Below are 12,081 nucleotides of genomic sequence, written 5' to 3'. Positions count from 1 at the left end.
GCTGGACGCGCGCGCACACACACGGCCGAAACGCGCGCTCCCGCCCCTCGCGAGCGCGCCCTCCCCTCCAAGCCCCCGCCCCACGCGCCGGTCCTCCGCGCCCCCGCGCTCCCACAGCCCGAGCGCCGGCTCAGCTGACCGGCGGGCGCCAGACGCCGTGGCTCCCAGCGCGCGAGTGCAGCTGCGGCGGCGCGGGCCTCTCACGGCGACACTCCCCCCCCCCCCGCCCCGCGCGCCCCTCCCCCACCCCGCACCGGGATCCGGACCGACTGCGCGCGAGCTCGCGGCCCCTTCCCTGGCGCTGAGCGAGGAGCGAAGCTGCGGTGACGAGCGGCGGCTGCGCGGCCATGGGCGCGCCCGGGTCGCCCTAGGGCGGGCGCGCGGAGACCGAAGCCCGAGCGGCAGTCTCGGCAGCGAGCCCTCTCGGGCGGCGGCGGCGGCAGGAGCAGTGCAGCCGGGATGAGCGGGAGCGGCGCGGCGCCCGGCCCGGGCTCGGGCTCCTCCCCGGCAGCCTGCCGTTTCGCGCACTACTTCGTGCTGTGCGGGATCGACGCGGACAGCGGCCTGGAGCCCGACGAGCTGGCGGGTAAGGCCGGGCTGCGGCGGCGCGGGGGTCCCCTCAGGGACACGGGGGGCGCTGCGGGGACGCTCGGGAGGCGGCGTGCGGGCTCCAGACAAAGTCAGCTCCCGGCGGCGCCCGCTCTCTGGCCGGCCGGGCTCTCGGGCGGCGATTAATGACATTGTTATTTATTCCGCGTGCAGGGAGCGCTGCTGAGCCCGCGGGCGCCCGCCGGGGGCTTTTGCCTGGAGGGCGCGGGGTTATGAATAACGGGCGCGGGGGCAGGGTCGGGGGCGGCCCCAAGGGCACGGCCCCAGCCCGGCGCGCCGGCCCCCTCGCCCGCAGCTGCCCACGGAGGCGGCCGGTGAGTCACCGGGAGCATTAACTCCAGGCCTCGCTGTGCTCCTGCGGCTCCAGCCCCCTACCCTCCACCCTCCGCCCCGGCTGCGAAGTTTCAGCCTCGGCACGTGACGCGGCGCCCCGGCCCCCTCGGGGAGGGGAGTTGGAGGCCGCGGGGTTCGCGCCCACCCAGGCGGCGGTGGCCCGTGGGGCGAGCACCGGGCGGGAGGCTGGTTGTATTTCATCTCTGACTGTTCCCGGTCTGCGCCGCCTCACGCCTTGGGTTCTGCGATGACCGTCGAGTCACCTTTTGGAATCTTGTCGGTTTGGCAGTGTCACCGGAGCTGGCGATGATCTTTGAACGCTCGGGTCCCGGCACGACGCTTTGTTGACACCGCTTATACTGTTCCGAGTTTAAGTAGTTGGATATTTCCCCTCAGTTGGGTGCACCGAGTGTTGCTGCCTGGGTTTTCCTGGAGGGGCATTGGCCCGTCCTCTTGACTCATTTGGTGGCGCAGTGCAGGGCTGAGCTGGGGAACCGACGCTGGGAAAGGGGGCTGTTAAAAGATGGTGGTGGAGGGGCCGGGGGTGAGTGCACAGTGTCGGGAGGAGGCCGGCGAGAAAAGGCTGATTTCATTTTTCACGCCTGTTTCTTTCTGCTTGCCTTCTTGGGATCTGAATCTGGATTTTTTTTTTTTTTTAAATGGGTGAGATAAGTGACATCTAACGCTTGAACTTTATCTGTGTCAGTGTTAAACACTTAGGTCATAGCCTTTCAGAACAGCTTCTTTTGGACATAGCATTCTTGATTGCACCAGTGTGTATTTTTCTTTTCTTTTCCTTTTTGGAGGGGCGGACTGGGAAGAATGTATTAAATAATAAACAGTAGTAAACAAAACTGTTTAGCCTTAAGATACAATACCCAAGTGACCTCTTACCCAAGTGAATATCTTGTCAGTTTCACAGCAAAACATTTTCAACAAAAGCTAAACTATGTCTAGTTTTACTTAATTTTATTTTTTGAAAAGAGAGAGGAGTACCAGGTTTTCTCTATGTGTAATTATATATTCATGTTGTTTCTTCAATTAAGATTTCATGTACATATTAAGAATGGCTTTGTTAAGGGTTATGGAGTTAGAAAAAAATGTTTGCAGAGGAATTTGGAGAGATTCCTCTTTTGGGATTGGTGAAGGTATTACTTTATGTTTCTAGAATCCCTTTTCCCCTAAACATCTCCCTAAGCATTTGTGGCACTGAGGCACTTGGAGACCTTCTGTCAGTGGCGACTGATGACTGGAAAAAGCCTGTATTTTTTTCGTCATCAAGTCTGTATGCCTAGTAAAGCTAAAACAACACCCGTAAGTGTGGCCTGGGACTCTTTAGGCATAGTGCAAATGGCTTTAACAAAATTAAACAGTAAAAAAACTTTTAATGCATTCTTTTTAAGGCACAAACTGGCTTCTTTTGCAATACTATGGGTGAGTGTGGGTGTTGTTTGGGATTTCTGCCCCTCATAATACTTCGTTTTTTTGTTTTTTTTTTTTATCAAAGGGGGTTCTATCAGAGATTTTTTTTTTTTTTTTTTTTAACAAAGCAATCCCTCCAGGACATTCTTTTTTTTTATTAATTAATTAATTAATTTTTTTTATTTTTGGCTGTGTTGGGTCCCCGTCTCTGTGTGAGGGCTGTCTCCAGTTGCGGCAAGCGGGGGCCACTCTTCATCGCGGTGCGCGGGCCTCTCACTATCGCGGCCTCTCTTGTTGCGGAGCACAGGCTCCAGACGCGCAGGCTCAGCAATTGTGACTCACGGGCCCAGTTGCTCCGCGGCATGTGGGATCCTCCCAGACCAGGGCTCGAACCCGCGTCCCCTGCATTGGCAGGCAGAACTCTCAACCACTGCGCCACCAGGGAAGCCCCAATACTTCGTGTTTTGAGGTAACAATTTTGTCTGATAATATTTTCATTTGATCATTCAGCAAATAGTTTTTTTAAAATTAATTAATTTATTTATTTTTGGCTGTGTTGGGTCTCCGTTTCTGTGCGAGGGCCTTCTCCGGCTGCGGCGAGTGGGGGCCACTCTTCATCGCGATGCACGGGCCTCTCACCGTCGCAGCCTCTCTTATTGTGGAGCACAGGCTCCAGACGCACAGGCTCAGCAGTTGTGGCTCACGGGCCTAGCCGCTCCGCGGCATATGGGATCCTACCAGACCAGGGCTCAAACCTATGTCCCCTGCATTGGCAGGCAGACTCTCAACCACTGCGCCACCAGGGAAGCCCCAGCAAATATTTTTGAAAGCCTTCAGGTGTAGATTGTGTTCTAGGCCCTGGGCTCAGCTGTAATCAAAGCAGTCAAAAAATTCCTGCCATCATAGAGCTTACATTCTAGCATGACGAAATAATAAAAATATATAGTTTGTCAGAGGTTAGTTAATAAGTGCTATGAGGAAAAATAAAGCAGGGAAATGATGGTAGGGCAGTGCCAGCAGAATGGTGAGACTTGTGGGGTCGTAATGATTTTAAATAAGATGGTTAGGGAAGGCCTCACTGATAAGGTGATATTTGAACAGAACCCTAAAGGAGGTGAGGAAGCAAGCTATGTGGATTGTCTCAGGGAGCAGCATTGTAGGCAGAGGAAACAGCACATGCAAAGACCTGAGGTGGAAGAGTGCCTAGTTTTGCAGGTAACAGCAAGGAGGCCAATGTGGTTGATACTGAGTGAGAGGAAGAATAGTAGATATGATCATTGAGAAGGGGTAGGGGAGATTCTATAGGGCCTCATAGACAGACTTTTACTCTGAGATGGGAAACCATCTCACTAGGTTTTGAGCAGTGTAATGAGATCTGATGTACCTTCTGAAAAGATGGCTGTGGCTGCCATGTTGACTAGAGTATATCAGGGGCAAGGATAGAGACAGACCGGTTAGGAGGCTCTTTTTCACTGTTTGAGGTGAGAGTAGTTGGTGGCTTGGACCAGGGCAGTAGCCATGAAGTGGTTAGAAGCTGGATATATTTTGAAGGGAGAGTCAGCAGGACTTGCTGATGAATTGAGTATGGTATTCATATTCAAAGAAAGTGATCAGAGATGACTCCAGGATTTTCTGCCTAAGCAATTATAAGCACCTTTATTTACTAAAATTGGAAGACTGATGGAGAAGCTGGCTGGAGAAGATTAGTTTAGCTTTGGACATGTTAAGTTTGAGGTGCCCATTAGACATTCAGATGGAGATACCAAGTAGGCAAGACATCTTTCAGGGGTCTGAATTTATTTTTAGATATGATTCGAAAGCCATGAAATTGGGTGACATCACCCAGGGAGTGGGTGTAGATAGAAAAGAGGCTCGAGGATTGAGTCCTGGAGACATTCCAACATTCAGAGGTGAGAAGAATGAGGGGAAACAACCAAGGAGGTTAAGAAATGTGACCAGTGAGAGGAGAGGAAACAAGAGAATGTAGTATCATGTTCCAGCTAACAGTCTTCTTAACTGTTTCCACAGAGTTACATTTAAGGATCAGGAAACAAGGTCAGTGAGTTAGGCAAATTAGTCAGAAGGTTGTTTCTGTTTTGCTGCATTAATTTCAAAGTTAATGATAGTTAAGTTTCTATTTTACTTTTCTGGAACTGATCCATTTTTATCACACTGTTTCTTAGCAAGTTGTCACCCTGCCTGTAGAAGATCTTAATTGACTTCTATTAAACGTAAATTCTACCAATTGCTTTATAGACTTTTTCTTAACATGTGTATATTCCTAGAACTCACACTGTGCAGGTGGTGGGACGTTGTTATCAAATGAAGGACACAAACCATATGATGAAGTAACAATTAAATAGACTGAGACTTTATGAGAAATGAGACCTTGTAATAAAGTTATCAGGACTTTAGATTGTTTTTTAGACACTCCTCCAGTAAGGCGCTGCTTTACCAACAATGGAAAAGACTTCTTTCATTTCAAGTAGGTCTTTTAACAGCAGAAGATAATTTAAATATATATAAATTTAAAATATTTTAAAATGGAAGACCTAGAAATTTTACGGAGATGTCTCTCTCTATATGTATACTGATACAGCAGTATTGCCTATTGTCCTTTCTCTACCATGTCTTAGCTGTTGTGCTTCTCCTACTCAATGTATATTTTCAAGATGTACTTTATCCGCTAACAAAATTGTCCCTTAAATGTTAAAGCAGAAATGTTTAAATTTCCTTTAATGTTAAAGAAAAGAAAAAGTTCCAAACTGATTCTTTATTGCATAAAGAAGAAAGGGGCTGTAAATAGAAGTCACTGGAATTAGTTGATGTGAAGGGAAGCAGGTGTCATTTTGAAATTTTCTTGTATGTCTCTCATTTCCTCTAAGACCTAGCTGTAGGAATTTATGTGGCTTGATTTACAGCACAGATCTTTCAGGCAATGGAAAAATGAAGGATGTGGGGCTTCCCTGGTGGTGCAGTGGTTAAGGATCCGCCTGCCAGTGCAGGGGACACGGGTTTGAGCCCTGGTCCGGGAGGATCCCATATGCCGCGGAGCAACTAAGCCCATGAGCCACAACTACTGAGCCTGTGCTCTAGAGCCCACGAGCCACAACTACTGAAGCCTGTGTGCCTAGAGCCTGTGCTCGGCAAAAAGAGAAGCCACCGTAATGAGAAGCCTGCGCACTGCAACGAAGAGTAGCCCCTGCTCACCACAACTAGAGAAAGACCATGCCCAGCAACGAAGACCCAACGCAGCCAAAAATAAACAAATAAATAAATAAATTTAAAAACAAAAAACATATAAATGTTTCAGACATTACATGAAATTTCTAAAAATCTTATATTTGTATTTGTATGGAAATATGTATGGAAATATGTTAATATAAATGTTTCAGACATTACATGAAATTTCTAAAAATCTTAGAAATAAAAACAAAAAACAAAAAACAAAAAACAAAAAAAAGAAAAATGAAGGATGTAATTAGACCTTTATTTAAGTAACATAATTATGCGAACCCCCAAGAAGGAAAGGCCTTTGCCTCTCTCTTTCATAGTACCTTAGTGTTTAATAAGACTTACACATGAGTCTACAAATTGTGTGGTGACCAGAATATTCTTAAAGCTTTCCCATGGTAGCTTGGATTCAGTACTGCTGATAGATATGGAAGTCTGATGGGTGAGCACTGCTACAGACCTTTGTTTAGAGATCTTCCTTGGTGCCTCCAGCTGTTTATTTTTAGCCTTGGTGTCTTGGCTCTGGTTTCCAGAAGAGCTTAGAGGCAGTGGAGACCATGGTCTAAATTCAAATATAAAATTTAGTTGAGACTGACAGTATCATGCCACAGTAGTGCTGGAAAGGACCTTAGACATCATTTAGAGTGAAGAAACCAAGACTGAGAGTTTAAGGTCTTAGAGATCACATTTGACCAGCGCAGGCACCAGACTAAAGCCTGGTTTTTTTTGGGTTTTTTTGGCCTTGTCTCGCGGCTTGTGGGATCTTAGTTCCCTGACCAGGGATGGAATCTGGGGTCTCGGCAGTGAGAGCGCTGAATGAGTCCTAACCACTGGACTGCCACGGAATTCCCAAGCCTGTTTGTTCTAATACACAAAGCTCCATAGTTATTTAAGCTCAGAAAAAAGATGAGGTTGACTCAAGTTCAGCAAGCATTTCAGGATTGCCCTTAATCCAGACTGAATGTCAATAGTCAAGACTGTGCTAAAGTCTTTTAAAAACTGCCGCCAGGTGTATGGGCGTGGGTGGGGTGGGTAGGAGCTTCCTTCATCTGACTACATTGGTGGTGCCTCAATTGTTAGCCTTGTTGACATCCCTGGCCCACAATAGATTATGTTTGGGAGTTTGGAAGGTCTGACCTGGTAACTGGGAGGCTGGGGAAGGAATAATACAAGGATCAAGTTCCATTCTAATGGGGCCAAAGAAGATTCAAGGTCTGGTTGCTGTGGTATAGTGATAACTTGATTTTAAAAATCCACTGGGAGGGACTTCCCTGGTGGTCCAGTGGTTAAGACTACGCACTCCCAATGCAGGGGGCCCGGGTTCTATCCCTGGTCAGGGAACTAGATCCCACATGCCACAACTAAGAGCCCACATGCTGCAACTAAAAGGTCTCGCGTGCTGCAACTAAGACCCGGAGCAGCCAAATAAATAAATAAATAAATATTTTTAAAAAAAAGTTAAAAAAAATCCATTGGAAATAAAACTCTTCATGGTGAAATTGGCCCAACAGTGAGAGCAGCTAAGTCCCTGTGGTAACCCTAGGGCTCAGGCACCTGCTGCATTGGTTAATGCAGGACCTTCCAGCATAGGGAGCTCAGAAGACCAGAGAAGACGAGATGGATAGGGAGAGGGGAGGAGGGAGGAGCATAAGTGTCTTTGGAGGAGGAGAAAATAGTAAGAGAAAGGGAAAGAAAGGGGACGGGAAGAGAAAAAGAAGGCTGGAGGAGGGCAAGTACATAATATCCACTGCTAAGGAGTTGAGACAGACTGTTCTGAAATTCCTGAGTATATCCTTTTGTTTGCATTTCCACTTCTGGTCACAGACACTCTTGGAGTAATAGAAGTTAGTCATAATTTCCATGGAACTCCATATGGAAGAAAACATTTTCTTCTTCTATAATTTGTTAGAGGGTAGAGGTAGTTCCTACATAAGGTACTTTAGTCAACTATACTTCAATTTAAAAAAAAGTACTTTAGGAAACAAGTATCATATGTCCAGATCCTTAATAGTTTTGATTAATAATGACCTAAATTTTGTTTTTGGTAAAGCCATAACTAGCTATTATGGATTAATTATTCAATTTTTTAAAAATAAATTTATTTATTTATTTTTGGCTGCGTTGGGCCTTCGTTGCTGTGCGTGGGCTTTCTCTAGTTGCGGCGAGCGGGGGCTACTGTTCGTTGTGGTGCAGTGGCTTCTCTCTTTGTGGAGCATGGGCTCTAGGCGTGCGAGCTTCAGTAGTTGCGGAGCACAGGCTCAGTAGTTGTGTCGCACGGGCTTAGTTGCTCCGCGGCATGTGGGATCTTCCCGGACCAGGGATTGAACCCGTGTCCCCTGCATTGGCAGGCAGATTGTCAACCACTGCGCCACCTGGGAAGCCCCTAATTATTCAATGTTAAATGCTTACAGTGTGCCAAGTTGAGGAGTATATAGGTGACAGTCACTGTTTTGAAAGAATCTACAATGAAATAGCAATAATAAAATAACATTTATTTAGTACTTTCCACATGCCAAGCACTGGCCTAATCAATACTTCATGATTATTACTTCATTTAATCCTGACAACAACCTTAGGAGGTGGCACTATTTTCTCTATTTTCCAGATGAGGAAACTGAGGCTAGAGAATTTAAGTACTTTACCTAAGTTCATATAAGAAGTGAGAAACCTGGATTAAAAGTCTGACATGATCCATCCATGCTCATAACCACTACATTTGCTGCCTCCTTAGTAACATATACTGTATCACACAGATTATAAAATCTACCAGTACTCTTCATGGATAACCTTATAATCAAATGAGATTATCTTTTAACTCCTCTGTAGAGGAAAGATATTAAGAGGGAGAAGACTGGTCTTTATGACCTTTAAGACCTGACTTGGCTTGTCTCTTCTTAAAGGTGGCACTGTATGCATTCTATCATTCATTTATTTAAAAAAAAAAAAAAGAATATATATTTGATTTACTTTTGTTCTTTTTTTGTGGTATTAAATTTTTTAAATATCTTTATTGGAGTATAATTGCTTTACAATGTTATGTTAGTTTCTGCTGTACAAAAATATGGAATGCTTCACGACTTTGCATGTCCTCCTTGTGCAGGGGCCATGCTAATCTTCTCTGTATTGTTCCAATTTTAATATATGTGCTGCCTAAGTGAGCACTACTTTTGTTTTTATTAATGAATATTTATAAAGATAAGATATTATATAGGTATAAGGCATTTACTGCATAAATAAAAATACCACTTTCAAAAAAATTTTAAACCTTTTCATTCTTCTTACTGGGTCTTATACCTATCTTTTCTTAGCACAAATTACTTGTTCTTAGGTAAGTTTATAGTTTTGAAGAGGAATGTTGGTTGCTTGTGAAACCATGGCTTGCGTGGCTGTCAGTACAGTTGTTAAAGCTGGATGCACAGTCAGAAGCTGAGAGTGCCATCCTGGGCCTGTTACATAGGACAGCTGTGGGCCTCAAGTGTTTTTTTGTTTTTTGGTTTTTTTGAATTTTATTTTATTTATTTTTTATACAGCAGGTTCTTATTAGTCATCCATTTTATACACATCAGTGTATACATGTCCATCCCAGTCTTTAATTTTTGCCAATTTGATTACTATGTGTCTCAGCGTGTTTCTCCTTGGGTTTATCCTGTATGGAACTTGCTGTGCTTCGTGGACTTGGGTGGCTATTTCCTTTCCCATGTTAGGGAAGTTTTCGGCTATAATCTCTTCAAATATTTTCTTGGGTCCTTTCTCTTTCTCTTCTCCTTCTGGGACCCCTATAATGCGAATGTTGTTGTGTTTAATGTTGTCCCAGAGGTCTCTTAGGCTGTCTTCATTTCTTTTCATTCTTTTTTCTTTATTCTGTTCTGCAGCAGTGAATTCCACCATTCTGTCTTCCAGGTCACTTATCTGTTCTTCTGCCTCAGTTATTCTCCTACTGATTCCTTCTAGTGTATTTTTCATTTCAGTTATTGTGTTGTTCATCTCTGTTTGTTTGTTCTTTAATTCTTCTAGATCTTTGTTAAAACATTTCTTGCATCTTCTCGATCTTTGCCTCCATTCTTTTTCCGAGGTCCTGGATCATCTTCATTATCATTATTCTGAATTCTTTTTCTGGAAGGTTGCATATCTCTGCTTCATTTAGTTGTTTTTCTGGGGTTTTATCTTGTTCCTTCATCTGGTACATAGCCCTCTGCCTTTTCATCTTGTCTTTCTGTGAATGTCTTTTTTGTTCCACAGGCTGTGGGGTTGCAGTTCTTGCTTCTGCTGTCTGCCCTCTGGTGGATGAGGCTATCTAAGAGGCTTGTGCAAGTTTCCTGATGGGCGGGACTGGTCTCAAGTGTTTTTATCTGTCTCGAAGGGGTTAAGTGAGATGATTGATTTCTGAACTTACCACTCTTGTCTTCTATGGGCCTGAAATTATTTTTGAATGAAAAACTAAGTATATCGGTTTTTTAAAAGATTAATCCTAGATGACATAGAACATGAAGACTGAATATACCCCATATTTCACATGAGGACTGATGGAGTAATTATAATTTCATTCACAGGGAATGGAAAAAAATAAGTTAGTCTATGCAGTGCCCTTTACAGGAAAGGTGCAATTTTTAATAAGCTTTTTGAAATATTAGTATCAGTTCATGGGCTCTCAGTTGTTATCTGCATGGACTCTTAGAAACCCAGAGACCCCTGTTTGAAATGACCATATTATATAATCTCTAGACGTCTGTATTCTAGCATTATGGATGATACTGCCAGTGTTCCACACAATAGCCAGTGGGATCTTAGAATAATTTTTTCTACTTAAAATTCTTCAATAGATTCCTTTGTATTCAAATTCTTTAATGGTATCTTAGTTTGTTCAGGCTGCTATAACAGAATACCGTATACTGGGTGGCTTATAAACAACAGGAATTTATTTCTCACAGTTCTGGAGGTTGGGAAGTCTGAGATGAAGGTGCCGGCAGATCGGGTGTCTAGTGAGGGCCCACTTCCTGGTTCATAGATGGCTGTCTTATATGAAAGGGGTGAGGTTGCTGTCTGAGATATCGCTTATAAGAATATGTATGAATCCCATTCATGAAGGTTCCACCCTTATGACGTAAGCACATCCCAAAGGCCCTACCTCCAAATGTCATCACATTGGGGGTTAAATTTCAACATAGGAATTTTGTGGGGGACACAAATATTTAGTCTGTTCACCCTGGTTGGCAAAGCTGTTCATGATCTGCTTTCTGCCTGCCTTTCCAACCTTCTCGGATTGGATCACTCTTTCCTGCTACATTGGTTTTCTTGCAGGTTCTTAAACACAGCAAGCTGCTTCTTCTTTTTTTAATTTTAATTTATGTATTTTATTTATTTATTTTTGGATTTGTTGGGTGTTGGTTGCTGCATGCGGGCTTTCTCTAGTTGAGGCAAGTGGGGGCTACTTTTGGTTGTGGTGCGCGGGCTTCTCACTGCGGTGGCTTCTCTTGTTGTGGAGCACGGGCTCTAGAGTGCAGACTCAGTAGTTGTGGCTCGTGGGCTCTAGAGCACAGGCTCAGTAGTTGTGGCGCACGGGCTTAGTTGCTCCACGGCACGTGGGATCTTCACGGACCAGGGCTTGAACCCGTGTCGCCTGCATTGACAGGCAGATTCTTAACCACTGCGCCACCAGGGAAGCCCCAGCAAGCTTCTTATCTCATGGCCTGTTCATCTTCTGTTCTTTCACTAGACCCTCTTCCCCTAGACCAGCATCGTCCATTGTAAATATAACGTGAGACACGTTTGTAGTTTTAAATTTTCTAGTAGCCACATTTAGAAGGGTAAAAAGAGACAGGTGATATTAATTTTATTTATATGTCTAGGAGATTATTTCAACATATAATCAATATAAAAATTATTCATGAGATATTTCACATTCTTTTTTTCTTACTAAATCTTCAAAATGCAGTGTGTATTTTACGCTTACAGCACATCTCAATTTGGACTAGCCACATTTCAAGTGTTTAGTAGCCACATGCGGTCGGTGGCCACCCTTTGGGCAGTGCAGCCCTACATCTTTGTGGGAGTGGCTTCTTCTCCTCGTTCAGGTCTTTGCACAAGTGTTACCTCCTCAGAGCGGCCTTCCCAGACCATCCTGTATAAAATAGTGTCCTTCCTCTCCCTGCCTGCCCCACCCTGCAGTCGCCTTGCTGTATTTCCCTCACAGTTATTACCACAGCACTTATTAGTACCCGACAATATATTGTGAATGCATTTGCTTGCTTTTACTTTTTATTTATTTATTTATTTGTTTGTTTGTTTGTTTATTTTTGGCTGTGTTGGGTCTTTGTTGCTGCATGCGGGCTTTCTCTAGTTGTGGCAAGCGGGGGTTACTCTTCATTGCAGTGCATGGGCTTCTCATTGCGGTGGCTTCTCTTGTTGTTGTGGAGCACGGGCTCTAGGCGCATGGGCTTCAGTAGTTGTGGCTCACGGGCTCTAGAGCGCAGGCTCAGTAGTTGT

At 44.7% G+C, this 12,081-nt stretch overlaps 1 protein-coding gene and 1 non-coding gene across 3 annotated transcripts in view; one reads left to right on the top strand and one right to left on the bottom strand.

Annotated features, from left to right (window-relative positions):
- The first annotated feature begins 399 nt into the window (after window positions 1–399).
- DENND5B (DENN domain containing 5B) overlaps window positions 400–12,081 on the top strand; it is a 210,181-nt gene continuing 198,499 nt past the window's right edge. For both annotated transcript variants that reach the window (XM_068560641.1, XM_068560642.1), the window contains exon 1: window positions 400–586. In XM_068560641.1, the coding sequence (XP_068416742.1) occupies window positions 460–586 (127 nt within the window). In that variant the 5' untranslated portion in view covers window positions 400–459. The remainder of the gene's footprint in view (window positions 587–12,081) is intronic.
- Window positions 8,654–8,760, bottom strand: LOC137776018 (U6 spliceosomal RNA). The gene has a single exon (XR_011076140.1). It is a non-coding gene; the product is annotated as a U6 spliceosomal RNA (small nuclear RNA).

The sequence above is a fragment of the Eschrichtius robustus genome, chromosome 13 (genome assembly GCF_028021215.1).
Source record: "Eschrichtius robustus isolate mEscRob2 chromosome 13, mEscRob2.pri, whole genome shotgun sequence".
Taxonomy (NCBI): Eukaryota; Metazoa; Chordata; class Mammalia; order Artiodactyla; family Eschrichtiidae; genus Eschrichtius; species Eschrichtius robustus.
Note: the sequence above shows the minus strand (reverse complement) of the source record. Positions and strands in the feature narration are given on the sequence as shown.